The 26,724-nt window shown below is 45.4% G+C and overlaps 1 protein-coding gene across 5 annotated transcripts in view; it reads right to left on the bottom strand.

The window, feature by feature from the left end:
* Window positions 1-17,373: 17,373 nt before the first annotated feature.
* The window catches only part of smad2 (SMAD family member 2), a 36,422-nt gene continuing 27,071 nt past the window's right edge, over window positions 17,374-26,724 (bottom strand). For 4 of the 5 annotated variants that reach the window (XM_012960860.3, XM_031899043.1, XM_012960854.3 and 1 more), the window contains 7 exons: window positions 24,874-25,008; window positions 23,454-23,528; window positions 22,025-22,078; window positions 21,614-21,826; window positions 20,073-20,210; window positions 19,545-19,689; window positions 17,374-18,968 (listed from right to left, as the gene is read on the bottom strand). In XM_012960860.3, the coding sequence (XP_012816314.1) occupies window positions 18,845-18,968; window positions 19,545-19,689; window positions 20,073-20,210; window positions 21,614-21,826; window positions 22,025-22,078; window positions 23,454-23,528; window positions 24,874-25,008 (884 nt within the window). In that variant the 3' untranslated portion in view covers window positions 17,374-18,844. 5 annotated transcript variants of the gene reach the window in all.

Raw genomic sequence — 26,724 nt, 5'->3', positions numbered from 1 at the left:
ATAATACATGGCAGCCATACAATCCCAAGCTTCTGTTATAATGTACATTACTCATAAGCGACTATAATAGGTACAGTCGGCGCATTTAGTAGCTACAGTCAGTAGCAGTCAGTCGGTGCATTTAGTAGGTACAGTCGGTGCATTTAGTAGGTACAGTCAGTAGCAGTCAGTCGGTGCATTTAGTAGGTACAGTCCGCGCATTTAGTAGGTACAGTCGGCGCATTTAGTAGCTACAGTCAGTAGCAGTCAGTCGGTGCATTTAGTAGGTACAGTCGGTGCATTTAGTAGGTACAGTCAGTAGCAGTCAGTCGGTGCATTTAGTAGGTACAGTCGGTGCATTTAGTAGGTACAGTCGGCGCATTTAGTAGGTACAGTCGGCGCATTTAGTAGGTACAGTCGGCGCATTTAGTAGGTACAGTCAGTAGCAGTCAGTCGGTGCATTTAGTAGGTACAGTCGGTGCATTTAGTAGGTACAGTCGGCGCATTTAGTAGGTACAGTCGGCGCATTTAGTAGGTACAGTCGGCGCATTTAGTAGGTAGAGTCAGTAGCAGTCAGTCGGTGCATTTAGTAGGTACAGTCGGTGCATTTAGTAGGTACAGTCCGCGCATTTAGTAGGTAGAGTCGGCGCATTTAGTAGGTAGAGTCGGCGCATTTAGTAGGTAGAGTCGGCGCATTTAGTAGGTAGAGTCGGCGCATTTAGTAGGTAGAGTCGGCGCATTTAGTAGGTACAGTCGGCGCATTTAGTAGGTACAGTCGGCGCATTTAGTAGGTACAGTCGGCGCATTTAGTAGGTACAGTCGGCGCATTTAGTAGTAGAGTCGGCGCATTTAGTAGGTACAGTCGGCGCATTTAGTAGGTACAGTCGGCGCATTTAGTAGGTACAGTCGGCGCATTTAGTAGGTACAGTCGGCGCATTTAGTAGGTACAGTCGGCGCATTTAGTAGGTACAGTCGGCGCATTTAGTAGGTACAGTCGGCGCATTTAGTAGGTACAGTCGGCGCATTTAGTAGGTACAGTCGGCGCATTTAGTAGGTACAGTCGGCGCATTTAGTAGGTACAGTCGGCGCATTTAGTAGGTACAGTCGGCGCATTTAGTAGGTACAGTCGGCGCATTTAGTAGGTACAGTCGGCGCATTTAGTAGGTACAGTCGGCGCATTTAGTAGGTACAGTCGGCGCATTTAGTAGGTACAGTCGGCGCATTTAGTAGGTACAGTCGGCGCATTTAGTAGGTACAGTCGGCGCATTTAGTAGGTACAGTCGGCGCATTTAGTAGGTACAGTCGGCGCATTTAGTAGGTACAGTCGGCGCATTTAGTAGGTACAGTCAGTGCATTTAGTAGGTAGAGTCAGTGCATTTAGTAGGTAGAGTCAGTGCATTTAGTAGGTACAGTCAGTGCATTTAGTAGGTACAGTCAGTGCATTTAGTAGGTACAGTCGGCGCATTTAGTAGGTACAGTCGGCGCATTTAGTAGGTACAGTCAGTGCATTTAGTAGGTACAGTCAGTGCATTTAGTAGGTACAGTCAGTGCATTTAGTAGGTACAGTCAGTGCATTTAGTAGGTACAGTCAGTGCATTTAGTAGGTACAGTCAGTGCATTTAGTAGGTACAGTCGGCGCATTTAGTAGGTACAGTCAGTGCATTTAGTAGGTACAGTCAGTGCATTTAGTAGGTACAGTCGGCGCATTTAGTAGGTAGAGTCAGTGCATTTAGTAGGTAGAGTCAGTGCATTTAGTAGGTACAGTCAGTGCATTTAGTAGGTACAGTCAGTGCATTTAGTAGGTACAGTCAGTGCATTTAGTAGGTACAGTCAGTGAATTTAGTAGGTACAGTCAGTGAATTTAGTAGGTACAGTCAGTGCATTTAGTAGGTAGAGTCAGTGCATTTAGTAGGTACAGTCAGTGCATTTAGTAGGTACAGTCAGTGCATTTAGTAGGTACAGTCGCGCATTTTAGTAGGTACAGTCGGCGCATTTAGTAGGTACAGTCAGTGCATTTAGTAGGTACAGTCAGTGCATTTAGTAGGTACAGTCAGTGCATTTAGTAGGTACAGTCAGTGCATTTAGTAGGTACAGTCAGTGCATTTAGTAGGTACAGTCAGTGCATTTAGTAGGTACAGTCGGCGCATTTAGTAGGTACAGTCAGTGCATTTAGTAGGTACAGTCAGTGCATTTAGTAGGTACAGTCGGCGCATTTAGTAGGTACAGTCAGTGCATTTAGTAGGTAGAGTCAGTGCATTTAGTAGGTACAGTCAGTGCATTTAGTAGGTACAGTCAGTGCATTTAGTAGGTACAGTCAGTGCATTTAGTAGGTACAGTCGGCGCATTTAGTAGGTACAGTCAGTGCATTTAGTAGGTACAGTCAGTGCATTTAGTAGGTACAGTCAGTGCATTTAGTAGGTACAGTCAGTGCATTTAGTAGGTACAGTCAGTGCATTTAGTAGGTACAGTCAGTGCATTTAGTAGGTACAGTCAGTGCATTTAGTAGGTACAGTCAGTGCATTTAGTAGCTATAGTTCTAGAACAATGGAAGGAATTGTAAGTCTGTTTGCTGCTTTCTCCTGTTACTGCATTTAGAATTCTTATTTATTAATGAGTTCCTGTACTCCAACAATACAGAATCCTTCGGGCCCTTTCACGCCGGGCAGCTCGGAGCTCATTAGCCGCCTTCTATCCCCATTGAATAAGATATATTTTGGGACGAGAGCCTTATGCAAAAAAAAATATCAATATCTGTTTTCCTCCTGATTAGTTCTACTCATGCATTCCTCTGTCGGTTATTTTGAGCCAGGCCCTCTTGTTACCCCCGACGCGGAGGAGTGGAAAATTAATTCTGAACTAATTAGGCTGACGTTGGTGAATATCCTCGGATTACCGGGCCACGCGCGTTCCAAAGGTACAAGACAAGCAGCCGAGATGTGTCCAACATTTGACACTGACGCAATGAAGAGAAGACATAACAAAGGCGGGAGGCCGAGGCATTGTGCTGACGGGAAGGTCAGGAGTAGAATGTTTCACTGTTCTAATTAACAATTAATAAATGACCACGGTCTCTATTGTTGGACCTTAATTATTAGGGGAATGTGTGCTTTGAAGGAGAAAGCCCGTGTTGTACCTTATTAAAAAAGGAAACCGTGTTGCTTTAGATTGAAGCGTCATGGTCCAATCACAAGGAGGTATCACCTTGCACCTTATTCTGCATCTACTGAGAGAGCGGAGCTAAACCCCGGGCACAAATACTTTGGGAATGGGCAGTAAGGGCGGTGTGTTTGTACCCTTAGTGCCCTTAAACTCCCAACCAGGGGCCATGAACCCTAAAGACTGATAGCAGGGGCATTGGTTGTTATGTTGGAAGGATATGTATAAGTTATTGCATAGTCCAGCTCTAAAAGTCAGGTTCCCCAATCAAGAATACCCAACTGGCAAACAGCTTTTATACGTAACCAATCAGGAATGTGCTTCTATCAATATCCATATCAATAGGAAACACATGGCAGCCAATCAGTTGAGTGGTACATAAAGGAAGTAGGGTAAATAGAAGGGTAATATGTGCTGTTATTGGTAGGGGCTGGGGTGCTTGTCCATACGACCCAAGATGGACCAGATACTATGCTAGTGCCCCAACAGGTAGGACCGCAGGTGTCTGAGGGAATGTTCCTTACAGAGTAATAAAGGGAAGGGATTCCAGGCGGAAGGAGCAGCAGGACAGGAGAGTTTAAGATGGAAAAGGGCAGTGGGTGTGGATGTTGTAAAGAAGCCCATAACAAGGTTACAGATACAGTGGCTTGCAAAAGTATTCGGCCCCCTTGAACTTTTCCACATTTTGTCACATTACAGCCACAAACATGAATCCATTTTATTGGAATTCCACGTGAAAGACCAATACAAAGTGGTGTACACGTGAGAAGTGGAAGGAAAATCAGACATGATTCCAAACATTTTTTACAAATAAATAACTGCAAAGTGGGGTGTGCGTAATTATTCAGCCCCCTGAGTCAATACTCTGTAGAACCCCCTTTTGCTGCAATTCCAGCTGCCAGGCTTTTAGGGTATGTCTCTACCAGCTTTGCCCATCTACAGACTGAAATCCTTGCCCATTCTTCTTTGCAAAACAGCTCCAGCTCAGTCAGATTAGATGGGCAGCCTTTGTGAACAGCAGTTTTCAGATCTTGCCACAGATTCTCGATTGGATTTAGATCTGGACTGTGACTGGGCCATTCTAACACATGGATATGTTTGGGTTTAAACCATTGTTGCCCTGGCTTTATGTTTAGGGTCGTTGTCCTGCTGGAAGGTGAACCTCCGCCCCAGTCTCAAGTCTTTTGCAGACTCCAAGAAGTTTTCTTCCAAGATTGCCCTGTATTTGGCTCCATCCATCTTCCCATCAACTCTGACCAGCTTCCCTGTCCCTGCTGAAGAGAAGCCCCCCCAGAGCATGATGCTGCCCCCCCATATGTGACAGTGGGGATGGTGTGTTCAGAGGGATGTGCACTGTTAGTTTTCCGCCACACATAGCGTTTTGCATTTTGGCCAAAAAGTTCCATTTTGGTCTCATCTGACCAGAGCCCCTTCTCCCACATGTTTGCTGTGTCCCCCACATGGCTTGTGGCAAACTGCAAACGGAACTTCTTATGGTTTTCTGTTAACAATGGCTTTCTTCTTGCCACTCTTCCATAAAGGCCAACTTTGTGCAGTGCCCGACTAATAGTTGCCTATGGACAGATTCCCCCCCCTGAGCTGTAGATCTCTGCAGCCCCCCCAGAGTCACCATGGGCCTCTTGGCTGCATTTCTGATCAGCGCTCTCCTTGTTCGGCCTGTGAGTTTAGGGGGACGGCCGTGCCTTGGTAGGGTTACAGTTGTGCCATACTCCTTCCATCTCTGAATGATCGGTGGAACAGTGCTCCGTGGGATGTTCAAGGCTTTGGAAATCTTTTTGTAGCCTAAGCCTGCTTTAAATTTCTCAATAATTTTATCCCTGACCTGTCTGGTGTGTTCTTTGGACTTCATGGTGTTGTTGCTCCCAATATTCCCTTAGCAACCTCTGAGGCCATCACAGAGCAGCTGTATTTGTACTGACATTAGATTACACACAGGGGCACTCTATTTAGTCATTAGCACTCATCAGGCAATGTCTATGGGCAACTGACTGCACTCAGACCAAAGGGGGCTGAATAATTACGCACACCCCACTTTGCACTTATTTATTTGTAAACAATTTTTGGAATCATGTATGATTTTCCTTCCACTTCTCACGTGTACCCCACTTTGTATTGGTCTTTCACGTGGAATTCCAATAAAATTGATTCATGTTTGTGGCTGTAATGTGACAAAATGTGGAAAAGTTCAAGGGGGCCGAATACTTTTGCAAGCCACTGTATATAGAAACATTGGGGTAACAGTCACCCTGCTATAGTTCCAGGGGTACCCAGGGCACAAATAAGCACTCACCCCCCCCCCCTAACTGACCTTCAGGCTGGGCCCCCTTAGCCCATAACAAGGTTACAGATATATAGAAACATTGGGGTAACAGTCACCCCGCTATAGTTCCAGGGGTACCCAGGGCACAAATAAGCACTCACCCCAAATCCCCCCCTAACTGGCCTTCAGGCTGGGCCCCCTTAGCCCATAACAAGGTTACAGATATATAGAAACATTGGGGTAACAGTCACCCCGCTATAGTTCCAGGGGTACCCAGGGCACAAATAAGCACTCACCCCAAATCCCCCCCTAACTGGCCTTCAGGCTGGGCCCCCTTAGCCCATAACAAGGTTACAGATATATAGAAACATTGGGGTAACAGTCACCCCGCTATAGTTCCAGGGGTACCCAGGGCACAAATAAGCACTCACCCCCCCCCCCTAACTGACCTTCAGGCTGGGCCCCCTTAGCCCATAACAAGGTTACAGATATATAGAAACATTGGGGTAACAGTCACCCCGCTATAGTTCCAGGGGTACCCAGGGCACAAATAAGCACTCACCCCCCCCCCTAACTGACCTTCAGGCTGGGCCCCCTTAGCCCATAACAAGGTTACAGATATATAGAAACATTGGGGTAACAGTCACCCCGCTATAGTTCCAGGGGTACCCAGGGCACAAATAAGCACTCACCCCAAATCCCCCCTAACTGGCCTTCAGGCTGGGCCCCCTTAGCCCATAACAAGGTTACAGATATATAGAAACATTGGGGTAACAGTCACCCTGCTATAGTTCCAGGGGTACCCAGGGCACAAATAAGCACTCACCCCAAATCCCCCCCTAACTGGCCTTCAGGCTGGGCCCCCTTAGCTCATAACAAGGTTACAGATATATAGAAACATTGGGGTAACAGTCACCCCGCTATAGTTCCAGGGGTACCCAGGGCACAAATAAGCACTCACCCCAAATCCCCCCCTAACTGGCCTTCAGGCTGGGCCCCCTTAGCTCATAACAAGGTTACAGATATATAGAAACATTGGGGTAACAGTCACCCCGCTATAGTTCCAGGGGTACCCAGGGCACAAATAAGCACTCACCCCAAATCCCCCCTAACTGGCCTTCAGGCTGGGCCCCCTTAGCCCATAACAAGGTTACAGATATATAGAAACATTGGGGTAACAGTCACCCCGCTATAGTTCCAGGGGTACCCAGGGCACAAATAAGCACTCACCCCAAATCCCCCCCTAACTGGCCTTCAGGCTGGGCCCCCTTAGCCCATAACAAGGTTACAGATATATAGAAACATTGGGGTAACAGTCACCCTGCTATAGTTCCAGGGGTACCCAGGGCACAAATAAGCACTCACCCCAAATCCCCCCCTAACTGGCCTTCAGGCTGGGCCCCCTTAGCCCATAACAAGGTTACAGATATATAGAAACATTGGGGTAACAGTCACCCTGCTATAGTTCCAGGGGTACCCAGGGCACAAATAAGCACTCACCCCAAATCCCCCCCTAACTGGCCTTCAGGCTGGGCCCCCTTAGCCCATAACAAGGTTACAGATATATAGAAACATTGGGGTAACAGTCACCCTGCTATAGTTCCAGGGGTACCCAGGGCACAAATAAGCACTCACCCCAAATCCCCCCCTAACTGGCCTTCAGGCTGGGCCCCCTTAGCCCATAACAAGGTTACAGATATATAGAAACATTGGGGTAACAGTCACCCCACTATAGTTCCTTCTTTATATAGAAGATAAATAAACAATGCTGAATATTGATCCTAACTACAGAAATTTATAGTCTGCTTTTCAGCACCTTCTTGTGGTCTTTGTGGTCAACAAACTAATCATGGAGAACATTAAACCTCTAACAGATCTCTTCTTAAGTATTTTTATTCAGAGAAACAGGAGATTACATACATTCTTGAACAGACTCTAAAGCAATACTGTTTTCCACACCCCATCAGTTAATAGAGCTTCTCCAGCAGAATCCTGCATTGTAATCTGTTTTTCCCATAGGGCTAGCCATATTCTTCATTTCCCAGGGTGCCACAGCCATGTGACCTGTACTCTGATAAACTTCAGTCACACTTTACGGCTGCGCTGCAAGTTGGAGTGATTATCCCCCCCCCCCCCCTCACCCCCAGCAGCCGATCAGCAGAACAATGGGAAGGGAGCAAGATAGCAGCTCCCAGTAGGTATCAGAATAGCACTCAATAGTAAGAAATCCAAGTCCGGCTTGGGACTCCTCCAGTTACATGGGAGTAGGAGAAACAATAGGTTAGCTGAAAGCAGTTCTAATGGGTAGCGCTGGCTGAAAGCTCAGACTCAGGCACAATGCACTGAGATGGCGCCTACACACCAATATTACAGCTACAAATACATTTGTTGGTTCAAGAATAAAAGGTTAAATGGCAGAGGGAATTATTTGCTGTGTAACAGTGTCATTTAGAGATAGAAAGTGCCCCATAAATATCAAAACAGTATCCCTTGAATGACTGGCTTTCCTGGGAAATCACACCACAAGGCAGTGATTCTATTGTTTCCCTTGGCATCTTTTCTAACTTAGAAGCCAATGCCTCCTTGATGGGGTAAGTAAGCTGCAGTAACCCCATGGTAGTGGCAACTCCTATTTGGATCCTAGAGTAAGGTTATAGTGAATGTTCAGTTTGATTAATTATCTAGTTAATTTGCCATTGGTTATGTTCTATCTGGTTTGACCTGTGTAAGGGCCTTGTTCCATCCAGTGGCTCATCATGATTTTATTGCAGCAAGGTGAAAATTGCTCCCCATTCTATGTCAGTTTATGGAGATTCTTTACACGATTAAAACTAAGGGCAGGGGCTGGCATTGGGTTATTTGTACAATTTTATTTGTAATTATGACATATTTAGAAGTCTTATATTATCCCAAATCTCACAGCAATACCCCTAAACACCTCAAAATGTTGCAAATGTGTTTGGGCAAAAGGCTGGTGCTGAAAGCTCTCAATTTTACAATCATTTCTATTATTTCTTGTAAGGCAGTGCCACCTACTGGTGTAACAGTATAATGCTTTCATTATGCAGTAAAACTGGGATCATGTTTTGTTCTCTCAACTAAGTGGGGTTATTGCAAGCTAAGGGGGCGCAGCCTGAGCTGAGATTTGGGGTGGGTGTTAATTTGTGCCCTGGGTACCCCTGGAACTATAGCAGGGTGACTGTTACCCCAATGTTTCTATATATCTGTAACCTTGTTATGGGCTAAGGGGGCCCAGCCTGAAGGCCAGTTAGGGGGGGATTTGGGGTGAGTGCTTATTTGTGCCCTGGGTACCCCTGGAACTATAGCAGGGTGACTGTTACCCCAATGTTTCTATATATCTGTAACCTTGTTATGGCTAAGGGGGCCCAGCCTGAAGGCCAGTTAGGGGGGGATTTGGGGTGAGTGCTTATTTGTGCCCTGGGTACCCCTGGAACTATAGCAGGGTGACTGTTACCCCAATGTTTCTATATATCTGTAACCTTGTTATGGGCTAAGGGGGCCCAGCCTGAAGGCCAGTTAGGGGGGGATTTGGGGTGAGTGCTTATTTGTGCCCTGGGTACCCCTGGAACTATAGCGGGGTGACTGTTACCCCAATGTTTCTATATATCTGTAACCTTGTTATGGGCTAAGGGGGCCCAGCCTGAAGGCCAGTTAGGGGGGGATTTGGGGTGAGTGCTTATTTGTGCCCTGGGTACCCCTGGAACTATAGCAGGGTGACTGTTACCCCAATGTTTCTATATATCTGTAACCTTGTTATGGGCTAAGGGGGCCCAGCCTGAAGGCCAGTTAGGGGGGGATTTGGGGTGAGTGCTTATTTGTGCCCTGGGTACCCCTGGAACTATAGCGGGGTGACTGTTACCCCAATGTTTCTATATATCTGTAACCTTGTTATGGGCTAAGGGGGCCCAGCCTGAAGGCCAGTTAGGGGGGATTTGGGGTGAGTGCTTATTTGTGCCCTGGGTACCCCTGGAACTATAGCGGGGTGACTGTTACCCCAATATTTCTATATATCTGTAACCTTGTTATGGGCTAAGGGGGCCCAGCCTGAAGGCCAGTTAGGGGGGGATTTGGGGTGAGTGCTTATTTGTGCCCTGGGTACCCCTGGAACTATAGCGGGGTGACTGTTACCCCAATGTTTCTATATATCTGTAACCTTGTTATGGGCTAAGGGGGCCCAGCCTGAAGGCCAGTTAGGGGGGGATTTGGGGTGAGTGCTTATTTGTGCCCTGGGTACCCCTGGAACTATAGCGGGGTGACTGTTACCCCAATGTTTCTATATATCTGTAACCTTGTTATGGGCTAAGGGGGCCCAGCCTGAAGGCCAGTTAGGGGGGGATTTGGGGTGAGTGCTTATTTGTGCCCTGGGTACCCCTGGAACTATAGCGGGGTGACTGTTACCCCAATGTTTCTATATATCTGTAACCTTGTTATGGGCTAAGGGGGCCCAGCCTGAAGGCCAGTTAGGGGGGGATTTGGGGTGAGTGCTTATTTGTGCCCTGGGTACCCCTGGAACTATAGCAGGGTGACTGTTACCCCAATGTTTCTATATATCTGTAACCTTGTTATGGGCTAAGGGGGCCCAGCCTGAAGGCCAGTTAGGGGGGGATTTGGGGTGAGTGCTTATTTGTGCCCTGGGTACCCCTGGAACTATAGCGGGGTGACTGTTACCCCAATGTTTCTATATATCTATAACCTTGTTATGGGCTAAGGGGGCCCAGCCTGAAGGCCAGTTAGGGGGGGATTTGGGGTGAGTGCTTATTTGTGCCCTGGGTACCCCTGGAACTATAGCAGGGTGACTGTTACCCCAATGTTTCTATATATCTGTAACCTTGTTATGAGCTTAGCTAAGCCTATAAACATACAGAATTGCTGTAGCAGAGCAGGTAGGTAGGCACATTTCCCAGTATAACAAACCTTACCTTGTAAAACCACTTAAAAGTCCCAATCCATCACATTATAAAGGTGGGGAGACCAAACAGCCCAGTGAATGACTCCAATTACCAATCTAGCTGTCAGCAAGGAACCTTCAGTGTGTGTAACAGCCCCATAAAGAACCCCCCCCCCCCCCCCTTACGCCTATAGCTTGGTGTCTGTAGGTCCCTCCTCACCCTTCTCTTAGTTATACGCTATAATACCAATGGGCAGAGTTCTGCCTTTTGCTCCCACACTACTTCCTGTTACAGTTAGAGCTGCATCACTTCCTGTCAGCTGATCTCTGCGGGAGCACACAGCCCATCACTAAATGGCGGCTCAAGGGAAAGGCTGTAAAAGGGCAATATTTACTGATATATATATTCCAGTTTGGGGAGATTCTTTAATAGGCCACTTAACATAGATATCTGTTAGTTAATTATTCATTCTAGGGGGTTTAGTTTCCCTTTAACATGACATATTTTCCCACCAATTAAATGAGATTTTTTTTTTATTATCCAGAATTGATTCTGAATTCATAGCTTTCAGATGTAACTTCTCCAGAAGTCTTCCCTTTGCAAAACGGAGAAGCCTCTGCATTTCGAGTTGATCTTTATCTTAAACCTTTACAAAGGCTTCAGCTGGACACACCAGCCCGACCCTGTGCCCATGGCTACTAAGCAAAGCCGAACAGACAGTAAGGGGCGGCCATTTACACTCCCTGCTAGCCCCGCACACAGCTCAAGCAAATTGGTGCCTTTGGGAGGAGAAAAGGATACTTAGTGCCACTCTTCCTTCCAGTGGAACATGCAACTGCCCCCCACTTGTACTGAGAGCTATCTCCCCTACCCCTGTATTCCCTCACTTGTACTGAGAGCTATCTCCCATAACCCCTGTATTCCCTCACTTGTACTGAGAGCTATCCCCCCTACCCCTGTATTCCCTCACTTGTACTGAGAGCTATCTCCCCTACCCCTGTATTCCCTCACTTGTACTGAGAGCTATCCCCCCTACCCCTGTATTCCCTCACTTGTACTGAGAGCTATCCCCCCTACCCCTGTATTCCCTCACTTGTACTGAGAGCTATCCCCATACCCCTGTATTCCCTCACTTGTACTGAGAGCTATCCCCCCTACCCCTGTATTCCCCTCACTTGTACTGAGAGCTATCCCCCATACCCCTGTATTCCCTCACTTGTACTGAGAGCTATCTCCCATACCCCTGTATTCCCTCACTTGTACTGAGAGCTATCCCCCTACCTCTGTATTCCCTCACTTGTACTGAGAGCTATCTCCCCTACCCCTGTATTCCCTCACTTGTACTGAGAGCTATCCCCCCTACCTCTGTATTCCCCTCACTTGTACTGAGAGCTATCCCCCTACCTCTGTATTCCTCACTGTACTGAGCTATCCCCCTACCCTGTATCCCACTTGTACTGAGAGCTATCCCCCCTACCCCTGTATTCCCTCACTTGTACTGAGAGCTATCCCCCTACCCCTGTATTCCCTCACTTGTACTGAGAGCTATCCCCCATACCCCTGTATTCCCTCACTTGTACTGAGAGCTATCCCACCCTGTTCCCTCCTTACTGAACTATCCCCCCCTGTATTCCCTCACTTGTACTGAGAGCTATCCCCCCTACCCCTGTATTCCCTCACTTGTACTGAGAGCTATCCCCCCTACCCCTGTATTCCCTCACTTGTACTGAGAGCTATCCCCCATACCCCTGTATTCCCTCACTTGTACTGAGAGCTATCTCCCATACCCCTGTATTCCCTCACTTGTACTGAGAGCTATCCCCCTACCCCTGTATTCCCTCACTTGTACTGAGAGCTATCTCCCATAACCCCTGTATTCCCTCACTTGTACTGAGAGCTATCTCCCATAACCCCTGTATTCCCTCACTTGTACTGAGAGCTATCTCCCCTACCTCTGTATTCCCTCACTTGTACTGAGAGCTATCCCCCCTACCCCTGTATTCCCTCACTTGTACTGAGAGCTATCCCCCTACCCCTGTATTCCCTCACTTGTACTGAGAGCTATCCCCCTACCCTGTATTCCCTCACTTGTACTGAGAGCTATCCCCCTACCCCTGTATTCCCTCACTTGTACTGAGAGCTATCTCCCCTACCCCTGTATTCCCTCACTTGTACTGAGAGCTATCCCCCCTACCCCTGTATTCCCTCACTTGTACTGAGAGCTATCCCCCCTACCCCTGTATTCCCTCACTTGTACTGAGAGCTATCTCCCCTACCCCTGTATTCCCTCACTTGTACTGAGAGCTATCTCCCCTACCCCTGTATTCCCTCACTTGTACTGAGAGCTATCTCCCCTACCCCTGTATTCCATCACTTGTACTGAGAGCTATCCCCCTACCCCTGTATTCCCTCACTTGTACTGAGAGCTATCTCCCCTACTCCTGTATTCCCTCACTTGTACTGAGAGCTATCCCCCCTACCCCTGTATTCCCTCACTTGTACTGAGAGCTATCTCCCCTACTCCTGTATTCCCTCACTTGTACTGAGAGCTATCCCCCTACCCCTGTATTCCCTCACTTGTACTGAGAGCTATCTCCCCTACTCCTGTATTCCCTCACTTGTACTGAGAGCTATCCCCCATACCCCTGTATTCCCTCACTTGTACTGAGAGCTATCCCCCCTACCCCTGTATTCCCTCACTTGTACTGAGAGCTATCTCCCATACCCCTGTATTCCCTCACTTGTACTGAGAGCTATCCCCCCTACCCCTGTATTCCCTCACTTGTACTGAGAGCTATCCCCCCTACCCCTGTATTCCCTCACTTGTACTGAGAGCTATCTCCCCTACTCCTGTATTCCCTCACTTGTACTGAGAGCTATCTCCCCTACCCCTGTATTCCCTCACTTGTACTGAGAGCTATCTCCCCTACCCCTGTATTCCCTCACTTGTACTGAGAGCTATCTCCCCTACCCCTGTATTCCCTCACTTGTACTGAGAGCTATCCCCCCCCTATCCCCTGTACTGGTATCCCCCCTTCCCACTTGTACTGAGAGCTATCCCCCATACCCCTGTATTCCCTCACTTGTACTGAGAGCTATCCCCCATACCCCTGTATTCCCTCACTTGTACTGAGAGCTATCTCCCCTACCCCTGTATTCCCTCACTTGTACTGAGAGCTATCCCCCCTACCCCTGTATTCCCTCACTTGTACTGAGAGCTATCCCCCCTACCCCTGTATTCCCTCACTTGTACTGAGAGCTGTCTCCCCTACCCCTGTATTCCCTCACTTGTACTGAGAGCTATCCCCCCTACCCCTGTATTCCCTCACTTGTACTGAGAGCTATCTCCCCTACCCCTGTATTCCCTCACTTGTACTGAGAGCTATCTCCCCTACCCCTGTATTCCCTCACTTGTACTGAGAGCTATCCCCCCTACCCCTGTATTCCCTCACTTGTACTGAGAGCTATCCCCCCTACCCCTGTATTCCCTCACTTGTACTGAGAGCTATCTCCCCTACCCCTGTATTCCCTCACTTGTACTGAGAGCTATCCCCCTACCCCTGTATTCCCTCACTTGTACTGAGAGCTATCTCCCATACCCCTGTATTCCCTCACTTGTACTGAGAGCTATCTCCCCTACCCCTGTATTCCCTCACTTGTACTGAGAGCTATCCCCCCTACCCCTGTATTCCCTCACTTGTACTGAGAGCTATCTCCCCTACCCCTGTATTCCCTCACTTGTACTGAGAGCTATCTCCCCTACCCCTGTATTCCCTCACTTGTACTGAGAGCTATCCCCCCTACCCCTGTATTCCCTCACTTGTACTGAGAGCTATCTCCCATAACCCCTGTATTCCCTCACTTGTACTGAGAGCTATCCCCCCTACCCCTGTATTCCCTCACTTGTACTGAGAGCTATCTCCCATACCCCTGTATTCCCTCACTTGTACTGAGGGCTATCTCCCATAACCCCTGTATTCCCTCACTTGTACTGAGAGCTATCTCCCCTACCCCTGTATTCCCTCACTTGTACTGAGAGCTATCTCCCATAACCCCTGTATTCCCTCACTTGTACTGAGAGCTATCCCCCCTACCCCTGTATTCCCTCACTTGTACTGAGAGCTATCTCCCATACCCCTGTATTCCCTCACTTGTACTGAGGGCTATCTCCCATAACCCTGTATTCCCTCACTTGTACTGAGAGCTATCTCCCCTACCCCTGTATTCCCTCACTTGTACTGAGAGCTATCTCCCATACCCTGTATTCCCTCACTTGTACTGAGAGCTATCCCCCCTACCCCTGTATTCCCTCACTTGTACTGAGAGCTATCCCCCCTACCCCTGTATTCCCTCACTTGTACTGAGAGCTATCCCCCCTACCCCTGTATTCCCTCACTTGTACTGAGAGCTATCTCCCATAACCCCTGTATTCCCTCACTTGTACTGAGAGCTATCTCCCATAACCCCTGTATTCCCTCACTTGTACTGAGAGCTATCTCCCCTACCCCTGTATTCCCTCACTTGTACTGAGAGCTATCTCCCATAACCCCTGTATTCCCTCACTTGTACTGAGAGCTATCTCCCATAACCCCTGTATTCCCTCACTTGTACTGAGAGCTATCTCCCCTACCCCTGTATTCCCTCACTTGTACTGAGAGCTATCTCCCATACCCCTGTATTCCCTCACTTGTACTGAGAGCTATCCCCCCTACCCCTGTATTCCCTCACTTGTACTGAGAGCTATCTCCCATAACCCCTGTATTCCCTCACTTGTACTGAGAGCTATCTCCCATAACCCCTGTATTCCCTCACTTGTACTGAGAGCTATCTCCCCTACCCCTGTATTCCCTCACTTGTACTGAGAGCTATCTCCCCTACCCCTGTATTCCCTCACTTGTACTGAGAGCTATCTCCCATACCCCTGTATTCCCTCACTTGTACTGAGAGCTATCTCCCCTACCCCTGTATTCCCTCACTTGTACTGAGAGCTATCCCCCCTACCCCTGTATTCCCTCACTTGTACTGAGAGCTATCTCCCATACCCCTGTATTCCCTCACTTGTACTGAGAGCTATCCCCCCTACCCCTGTATTCCCTCACTTGTACTGAGAGCTATCTCCCATAACCCTGTATTCCCTCACTTGCTAAGAATCCATCCAGCCCCTTCTTAAAGTTATATAATGTATCAGCCAGCACGACTGATTCGGGGAGGGAATTCCAGAACTTCACAGCTCTCACTGTAACAAATCCTTTCCCAATATTTAAATGGAACCTCCTCTCTTCTAAACGGAGTGGGTGCCCTCGTGTCCGTTGGAAGGACCTACTGGTAAATAAAACATTAGAAAGGTTATTATATGATCCCTTTATATATTTATACATAGTTATCATATCCCCCCTTAAACGCCTGTGCTCCAGTGTAAACAAACCCAACTTGGTAAGTCTTTTTTTTATAACTGAGCAGCTATGTGGTTGCTGGGTCCTTGTTTGACTTAGCAACCATTGCATTGGTTTGAGCAAGAGACAAAAATATGAAGAGAAGGACTATATAGAACAATAAGGAATAAAAAGTAATAATAATAAACTGTAGCCTCACAAAGAAATCATTGACCCCCATCAGAAAAGTTGGAAAGATATAGAAGAGAAAGGCAAAAATGCAGACCAATAGCAAAGTTGCTAAGAAAAGGACACTCTATGCCGGGGGTATACATGTGAGCCACATTGTTCCTGCTTGTGTTGCTTCGCAGTCATTTTTACATTTCAAAGTTCCTGGGGCACCAAATAAGGGCTGTGATTGGCTATTTGGAAGCTCCGGAGGCTCTGATTGGCAGTACATCAGTTTTTTATGCAACCGAAACTTGCCTTTAAGCCAGGAATTCAATAAGCACCTCCGTTAATGCCACTGGGAGCAACAAGGGGTTGGGGAATAACAATTTTGCCCCTGAGCCACTGGTTGGGGATCCCTGTACTATAACATTCTAAGGGGCAGATTTATCAAAATGAGTTTAGAGCTTAAAGGAGAAGGAAAGGTACAAACTAAGTAAGTTTTTTTCAGAAATACAGCCATAAGCACTCACAGTAACGCTGCACTGAGTCCTCTATCAAAGGAAACACAGGATTTCTTGTCTCCTTTTTTGTAAACATGTTCTGAGGGTGTCTGACTCCCTCTCCTCTCTCCTGCTCCCCCCTCCCTTAGGAATGCGTGATCTGAGCTTCCAAGGGCTATAACTGCAGCAGGAAGCTACCAAGACCAAGCTAAAATGGCTGCTGCTATCAGAGGGAGCTTTTAGGGCTCTTTACTCAGGTACAGTTCTAAGCAACTTTTCAACTGGTTTTCATTATTACTTTTTGTTATAGTTTTTGAATTATTTGCCCACTTCTTTAAAATGGGGGTCACTGACCCCGGCAGCCAAAAAACTATCGCTCTGTGAGGTTCCAATCTTATTGTTACTGTTACTTTTTATTGTTACTTATTTTTCTATTTATGCCCTCTACTTTTCATATTCCGGTCTCTCATTCAAACCACTTGCAGGTTACTAAGGCAAAATTAAACCCTAGCAACCAGACAACTGCTGATATTCCAAACTGGAGAGCTGCTGAACAAGTAATTAAAAAAAACACAAATAATCATGAAGACCAACTGCAAATTGTCGTAGTATATTACTCCCTACATCAGGAGTCCCCAACCTTTCTTACTCGTGAGCCACAATCAAATGTAAAAAGACTTGGGGAGCAACACAAGCACCATAAAAGTTCATGGAGGAGCCAAATAAGGGCTGTGATTGGCTATTAGGGGCCTCTATGCACCCTATCAGCTTACAGGGGGCTTTATTTGGTAGGAAATCTTGTTTTTATTCAACCAAAACTTGCCCCCAAGTCAGGAATTCAAAAATAACTCCCTGGTTTGGGGGCACTGAGAGCAACACCCAAGGGGTTGGGGAGCAACATGTTGCCCCTGAGCCACTGGTTGGGGATCACTGCACTACATCATACTAAAATATAAGTCAAAATGGGGGGGGTCCTACAGAGGCCAAAAGAAGCGACGCCACAGTGAGAATTAAATCTTTTATTAGTGTATTCACATATTCGGCAAATGCAACACGCACAAAGCTTATGTCTTTAGTTCACAAGTTCTACCAATACACAAGCCTACTGGTAAAACTAGTTCACAAACGGTAAATGCTTTTGCCAATTACGTTTTTTTTGTTTTGCAATGGTTTGGCCTACTGCTTACCTTTCCGACACACAGTTGTGGAACTGCCTCTATGTTCTAAACGATACAGCATACAATTAAAGAGATGCCCGCTCTCCGAGATTTCGCTGAATGACGAGACATCCTAACACTGGCCGCTTTTGGTTTTTTGTTTTATTGGTTTATTGAGGTTTGTTCAGAAAGCCAAGGAGCAGTCACTAGCTGTACTCACAAAGTACACTACTAGTGTAAAAAGGGGGATAGCTGTGGGGGTAAGAGGGGGAGAGAGAAGGCAAATACTGCCCCAACGAGAAAGATCTGACAGACAGCAAGAGAACAAAATGGTTAGTAAGATGTACATATTAAAGCCAGAGTACCCTTTCTAAACCGCCTCTGCCCAACCCTTTCCCTATCCTCAGACATCCATAGAATAGAATTCTAAATATTGTATAGGGTCCAAATGTAGTGTCCAAGGGTTTACAATAACATGCACTTAAAAAAAAAACAATTAAAAATAAAAAAATAACCCCTCCTCTGCTGGTTACACTTCCAAGCCCAAAGGCTCCGGTGCTTGGCTTGCCAACTGGTACAAACCGTGATCGACCCAATACCATGAACGACTGCTGGGTCCGGGGGGGGGGGGGGTGAATAAAAATACGTTCGGCTACTCGATCACCGGTTGGTTTACCAGAGAACGCCAATTCGGGGGTGATATGTTCGCGGCTGCTTTGGAAAATACGCAAGGGGAGAGGAGCGACAGCAGATTCATTAGAACAACTTATAAAAATAGCAAGTAGTCAAAAAAGGAAAAAAAAAAATACAAATATAAGAGGGCAATAATAATAATAATAATAATGGCAAAACGCAATGTGTTTTGATTGTGACAGGAGTAAAATGAGGGGAAGCAGGCACGCTATCTGCTGCAACTAAAAGGCATAACTGCACAGTAACTGGAGAACAATATACAGGACATGTACATAGGGACTACTTGTGTTTATTGTTTATCCCGACACTCAACTCTTTGCCCAATAATACACTGTTAAATGTCCTTTTTTTTTTAAAAGAGTCCCGTCCCTGGTAAGGAGTCATTTATACACTAATATTTCAGCTACTTTAAGAGTATCAGAAACATAATCCGACAAGGTGCTTTACGTTGATGGGACCTCAAGTGCTGTTTTCGCTTTTTGTTTTTGTTTTTTTGTTTTTTTTTCTTTTGGATTGTAAACAGTTCATGGGGACCACACACAAATACTATGACAGACAAGCTGTATTGAGTCTGTTGCTGGGACTTCGGTTGCCACCCGCAGGTAATACATAAAAGAAGCGCCCATTAGGACATGCTTGAGCAGCGCACTGAAGGGGATCCCATCTGTGTCAACACTTTGTCCAACCACTGCAAAGGTCCGTTCAGGTGAAGCTCGATCCAACATGGAGTGCTTGTAACGGTCTGCCGCCTACAGACAGACAGAGAGGAGGGTTAAGCACGAGCACACAAGGCAGAAAACATTAGCAATGAGGCATGGTAATGCTTGATTATGTGCCACTGTGACAGAATGCTCTGTTATACAGATAGCTAGAATCTCAGCCATAAAGCAGGGCAGGACTGCTGCTTACAATGGGGGGGATCAGATAGGATCTGTGCCACTGTGACAGAATGCTCTGTTATACAGATAGCTAGAATCTCAGCCATAAAGCAGGGCAGGACTGCTGCTTACAATGGGGGGATCAGATAGGATCTGTGCCACTGTGACAGAATGCTCTGTTATACAGATAGCTAGAATCTCCGCCATAAAGCAGGGCAGGACTGCTGCTTACAATGGGGGGATCAGATAGGATCTGTGCCACTGTGACAGAATGCTCTGTTATACAGATAGCTAGAATCTCAGCCATAAAGCAGGGCAGGACTGCTGCTTACAATTGGGGGATCAGATAGGATTGGGTCAGCAGCTGTAAGTAGGTCTCTGCTCTGCATTTTCTCATATAGTGTATCAATATGCATCCAAAAATACACTTGATAAATGAAGAGTTACCTGTATTCAGCACCCCAGCCTTTTACAAAGCTCATTCTTATGGTGCACATTCGAGTTAACTGATAAACTGCTTCGAAGCCTTGATTCACAGACTGAGCGAGGAGAGCAGCAAACTCTTGGTTATTAAAAATCTTCAGATTGCATCCTGTGAGACAGAATGTAGAATTGCCACAATTACTCCGATTTCAAAATATTCCAACCAAAGGGGGTCAGAAGTACACCTTCCTGTGAACATGAGGGGTATTGAACTGCCCCCTGCGCATTTTGATATAGAATAAAAATGTACTCTCTTTTTCCCATAATTATTGGGGGAATAATTTATAAACACAAAAAAAATCCTATTCTGTATACTTGTTATTATTGTTTACAACAATACAGACACCAAACACATTATTTCTACTGTTCCGCTGTGGGCTATGGAGAACCCCTGGTTCCATCAACAGGACAGCCAGGAGAGTACTAATCTATATCAAAATGGTGCCTTTCTGACAAGCTTAAAAATACCAAAATGCATTGCTGCCCACTGACCTGGAGGTATCTTACATACAGTTGCTGGATGCCAACCATACCGCTGGTTACAGTTTGGACTCTGGACAAATATAGCACTATCACTTAGGCACTCTGCAAACACCTCGCCCCCGATATAATATAGCCGGACTCCTCTTCCTATACAGGGCAACACAGCTTGTTAGCATTGATATTACAGTAGCAAGGTGACATTTATAGGGACAATACACAAATGGTCAACATGAGCCAAATAACTAGGGTGTCTATTGAAAGGAATTATACATTTCATATTAGTTTGAAATATTATATTTTCTCCATTTATTCTCAGTCACAAAACACAGATAAAAAGAGATAAAGAGCTCTGTACGATTATCTCACTTATTCTAACTGCTGTTTAGAATTACAGATAAGGAGGAGTTCAGGGGATTTAACTATAAAAATGATCTGATTTAAAGGAACAGTAACACCAGAAAATAAAAGTGTTTTAAAGTAATTAAAATATAATGTACAGTTGCCCTGGTACAACTGGTGTGTTTGTTTAGAAACCCTAATATAGTTTATATCAGTGATCCCCAAGCAGTGGCTCAGGGGCAACAAGTTGCTCACCAACCCATTGGAAGTTGCTAAGAATGTAGATCACCGGTGGGATGGCATACACGGCGCCACGATTTCCCGAAGTTGCCTTGAGGGAAATCGTAGCGACGCGTATGCCATCCCACTGGAGATTTACATTCTTGCCGGTGGGGTGGCATTGCGGGGAGATTAGTCACCCGCTGCATAGAAGATGTCACTGGGCGACTAATCTCCCCATCTGCCAGTGCCCTTAGGGTGAAGACACACAGAGTTAAGGTCCCCATACATGGGCCGATAGTAGCTGCCGATATGGGTCCCTTGGACCGATTAGGCAGCTTATCGGGCCGTGTAGGGGCAGAAACGAGGGGCCTGCCTAACTGTTATCTGGCCTAAAATTGTCCAGATATCAATCGGCCAGGTTAGAAAATTCAGTCGGATCGGGGACCGCATCGGCTCATCGATGTGGTCCCCGAACTGACTGCCGACCCCAGGGCCAAACGATCAAATTATTTTTTTTTTACCTAAACGCTCCCCGATATCGCCCACCCATAGGTGGGGATATTGGGTGAAGATCCGCTCGCTTGGCAACATCGCCAAGCGAGCAGATCTGCAGCTAATTGTCACGGCTACTAAAACAGACAATGCTGATCATTTACTGATAATTGTCTCTACGTGTGTTTTAGCAGAGGCAATTCTCAGTATTGTGTTCGGGCGTTTAGTAGCAGTGACAAGTAGCTTCTACCAAGTAGCTCCCTGTGTCTTCACCCTTACCAGTGCAGGGCAACAGTGCATTATATTTTGATTACTTTGATATATTTTCATTTCTTGGTGTTACTGTTCCTTTAACAATATTTATTTGCTCTGAAGAACTTTCAATGTTATGTAGAACATATAATAAAACTCTACAGTCTTTTTAGCCCTATTATACTGGACGCATGCCAAATGCAGAAATATACAGATTATGCCAATTTCACAATAAATTAGAATACCTATATGACGCCTGGTCATTTCCACCGTGGCATTTCGGTTCACATTTGAGAGTAAACCTAAACAGAACCTTTCAGAGTTTGAGGGGTCCGTGAAGCCGTCCACGGTAAGCGAAGGTTGCGACGCATGGAAAGTTTCTCCCACTCGCTGATTCAGTTCATAGTATGCTATGGAGCACCAAAAAGCAGGTTCCGAATAGGTGACTGGTTGCAAATCTAAAGAAAACAAAGCAATTTGTTACAGAATGCCTACTAGAATATAGCACTTGCACGTGTAGCTCAGGAATACAGAATAAACTTTATTTCTGCGCACTAAGAATCATTAAGGGACAAGCTGCATTAGGCATTTGCTAACCATTCTCCAGGCTGCTTTTACATTCGGTGGGAAGACGTTTACAGGATTATAAAACTCACCAAGATTGTGGTTGACGGGAGAAAGTGTACTCGGAGACAGCTCAGCTGGTGACCCTGTAAATGTAGAAAGTTAAATACACAGGGGTTAATATTCCTTTGACATTATGAGATTTGTTTCCATACAAAAAGTAATACAAAAAAAAAACCCCCAGTTCTTAAATGCTTTCAAAAAATATATAAAAATAAAGGTTCCATAAAAACACAGGCAAACTATAGCCAGGCCCAGCGGACCATAACTTCTGTCACTTTAAAGGAGAAGGAAAGGTAAAAACTCAGTAAGCTTTATCAGAAAGGTCTATGTAAACACAGCCATAAGCACTCACAGAAACGCTGCACTGAGTCCTCTGTCAAAAGAAACACAGGATTTCTCGTCTCCTTTTTTGAAAACATGTTCTTCGGTATCAGACTTCCTCTCTAGGGCCCATTCAGGTTTGGGGCTTGAGTCTGCTCAGTTCTCTCCTCTCTCCCCCTCCTTTCACCTGCTCCCCCCTCCCATAAGAATGCATAAGAACTCACTTCCCCCACCCTTAGGAATGTGTGATCTGAGCTTCCAAGGGCTATAACTGCAGCAGGAAGCTACTAAGACCGAGCTAAAATTGTTTCTAGGGTTGTTTATTCAGGTATAGTAAAGCTTTTGCTGAATAAATATAGCATTCTGAGTGGCACTAATGTCGTGAATCTATTGGCCGTAAAATGCCAAAATGACTTTCCTTCTCCTTTAACATCACTTTACAGAAGTGGTCCCCAACCAGTGGCTCAGGGGCAACATGTTGCTAACCAAGCCCTCAGATGTTGCTCCCAGTGGCCTCAAAGTAGGGGCTTATTTTTGAATTCCAGGTTAGGAGGCAAGCTTTGATAGCATAAAAACCCAAATGCCAAACAGAGCCTTTCTGTAGGCTGCCAGTCCAAATAGTGGCTATCAAATAGCTAATTATACCTCTTGTCACCTCAAGGAACTTTTTCTATTTGAATGAGGCTCACGGGTATAAAAAGCATAGGGCTCCCCCCCATGAGGCTGCAATGGGACACCTACTTGTTAATAAAAGATGGTAAGAAGGGATGTTTAACACACAGGGCTGCTGCAATGAGCAGAGTAGATAGTGACACTTTTTTTTATTTTAACTTTCCCGCAGCAATAGTGTATTTAGATTACTTAGACTGTAAGCTCTACGGGGCAGGGACCTCCTTCCTACTGTGTCTCATACCACATGGCACTTATTCCCTGTGCATTTATATTTATTGTATTTATTTATAACACTTGTCCTCCCTGTGTGTAATTGTGTATTTTGTAAGATTGTACAGCGCTGCGTACCCTTGTGGCGCTTTATAAATAAAGTTATACATACATACATTTACATCAGTATGATCCCAATTAAACTAAAAAGTCATATTTTGGAATTACCATGTTTTATAAATCATAACCTCATACCTGTGTCCATGCTTTGGTTAAGTTGCTGATCGCTAGTTTCTCCATCTTCACTAATATATCCAGGAGGTGGTGTTTCTGCAAAAATTAGAATTTCTCAGTTATATGCCTCAATGGCCAGACAGAGCAACAGATACAGACATTAAGAACCACCCCAAACCATTACAGCAGCAGCAAGAGCCACCTTTCTCATACAGATCTACTCAAGTCTACAATTTCAGCACAATAGAAAAGTTAAAAATGTGTGGGGTAACAAAACTCTGCATTTTACTTTTATTGACAATGTAAACTGGTCATACATTAAATGCTTGACAACTGTATATCTCAACTACTGTAATGCCTATTGTATATTCAATAAAAAATACCTGAATTTAAAAAAAAAAAAAAAAAAAGTGTGGGGTAAGAAGCAGTGATCACTAAAGCTTCATAGAGTCTACAGTCATCTGCAACTCTCCCCCATTAAAGGTGGCCATTTAAGCTGCCTATTCGGGACCCTCAGAGCAATCTGGCAGCTTGTCAGCAGATGTATGGGCGCCCCAGACAGGCCTACTGAACCAATTTCTGGCCTAGAATTGGTTAGATATTGATTGGACAGATTTTATTTTACCGTCAGATAGGAGACCGCATCAGCTCATTCATGCGTTCCTTGGTCCTATGAGTCCTATTCCTATCATTGTAATTCAATATTTTAGCCTAAGGGCCAAACAATCGGATAACTCCAAGAACCCCCACCTTAGGTGGGCATATCAGGAAATGATCCTACCTTGCCAAACGAGTGGACCTCATTGTGTAGCCACCTTAATGCAATAAATGTCTCCTGAACTACCCCCTATAACAGGGGTGTCACACTCAATCACATAAGGGGGCCTAAAACGCGGGCCAAATTTTTTATAAATATACTTTATAAGATACTAAGGGGTATATTTATCACAATGTGTAAAAAGTGGAGTAAGACATTACTGGTGATGTTGCTCATAGCAGCCAATAGATCCTTTGCTACTGTTGAGATCTGATTACTGATTGGTTGCCTTGGGCAACATTACCGGTAATGCTTCACTCCACTTTTTACACAGCATGATAAATATACCCTTTAGTCGTAGTTACTATGTGAGGAAAATGGAAATTGATCAGGCTGGATGGTCAGACACACTCACCAAGGGCCACATAAACAGCCAGGTGGGCCGGATTTGGCCCCCGGGCCTTGTGTTTGACATATATGCCCTATAATGAGAATGGAACCTTCTGCCATACACAAACAGATCTGATTGCAAGGCTGGGACACAGACGTAGCAGATCACAATAGTGTTTGGCTTGGTTGTTCCAAGTGTTCCATCAATGTATAACTCTAGGTATAAACACAGACCGGAAGGGTTGCCCTTTATATGCCTCACTCAATGGCCAGGCATTAGATGAAGAGAAATACCTGGAATATAATTGCTCTGAGGTTCAATTCCTGCAGGAAAATTAGTGTTTTCTGGAATGGAATGCGTGTAGTCATCAAGAGGTGGCAGCTCTGTCAAGATCTCTGTGTGCCGTGGAACTAATACAGGTGGTAAGACTGAGGGGGAGAGAAACATGAGACTGATTACACACAGCACAAGTTCATAATGCATTTAAATAAAGAGAAGAAATTAAAATAAATAATCATCATTTGGGTTAAATGTCTTTTAGATGATCAAAGGGCCACACCTTATATCTGTATAATGTGAAAAAGTACTTCTCCAGGCTTATCTTGTTTCCTATTCAGCATCATTATTTATTTATAGGGTACCAGCTATTTACACAGCACTGTATAATAGTTTATTACAAATGGGGGCTTACTAGGGTTAATTAGCAAATCATTTCATATACATGAGCTGAAGTGACCAATCAGCCGCATCCAGGGAGACTTGTCAGAAGTTTAATGATCACTTTAAATAGACTGCCAGTATCTATAAATGAGTTGCACGGAGTTAACCAGGTGGAAAATAAAAACAGACCAGAATTTGATATGTTCTATCTAGTTTGGGAGACAAGACTTTATATTACATATATATTAAAGGGACCCATGGAACACAGAGAAACTGGTACAAAACAGAAAGAAATCTTTATACACAATTTCATTTGTAAGGAGATTTTTTCTGGCAGGGATTCTAGTAATTGAATGCAGTTTATGAAATATAACCTATTATATAACCTCCTTATACAGGCAGCAAGATAATTCTGCTACACGCTAGTAACTGCAAGGCATGTCTCTATAATTATTTTAACTAGTTTAACCAGATTTTTTTCCTTTATTTTCAGCCTTTAAACATAGTGAAGACAAATCTTTCCAGTTTGCAGTCACCCTTAAGGTGGACCTTCATTTGCTTCTTTTCTGATTTGGCCACACACAAATAAAGGCAAAATAGGTAAATTTTTGTACTTTTGTCAGTTTTTTTTTACCTACCAGGCTGATGTTCAGGGCCTTGGGCAGTAAGATAAGGAACATACCCCATGTAAGGGCAGGGGCAGACAGGGAGATTAGTCGCCCCACAAAAAATCTCCTTTGTTGCAGGCGACATTACCGCATTACCATCCCACCAGCTAGAATGTAAATCGCCGGTGGGATGGCATACCCGGCGCCGCGATTTGCCGCATGAGCTTTGAGAGGAAACGTCGGGCAACTTGGGCAAATCGCAGAGACACGTATGCCATCCCACCAGTGATTTACATTCTAGCCGGTGGGATGGCATTGCGGGGAGATTAGTCGCCCGCGACAACGGGGATTTGTTGCGGCATGACTAATCTTCCCGTGTGTCACTGCCCTAAGGGGGTGACACCAACTACCCACCACTATTGCCCATCACCTTGCCTAAAGGGTGAACTGTAACTTTTTTAGACAAATTATGAACAAGTGAACTACAAACTCCGTTTCATAGTTTAATTTGTCCAACTGATCATAATGTGGGCACCATGTGGTGAATATGGCCATTAGATCACAGCCTTCTATATAAAATATACCTACAATAATCGAGTCATGCTGGCCATACAAAATAAGATCTGTTCATTCGGCAGGGTCTCCAAAAAAGGGGATCTTTGCCCAATTTGGCCACTGGGCAATTTGGGCTAATCCAATCAATTGGCCCCTGGGCCCACAATCGGATCATAATTGGTGCCTATACAGGAAAACAGGGAGAGGGCCACATCAACATGCCAATGCGCTCCACACCCAACAGGATTTTAAAACCAGCCTGAATGATATCTGCCCAATTTCTCCCAAGATATCTATATCTAGGCGGCAGTCATGGAGGGC

This window comes from Xenopus tropicalis, chromosome 1, assembly GCF_000004195.4.
Source record: "Xenopus tropicalis strain Nigerian chromosome 1, UCB_Xtro_10.0, whole genome shotgun sequence".
NCBI lineage: Eukaryota > Metazoa > Chordata > Amphibia > Anura > Pipidae > Xenopus > Xenopus tropicalis.
Note: the sequence above shows the minus strand (reverse complement) of the source record. Positions and strands in the feature narration are given on the sequence as shown.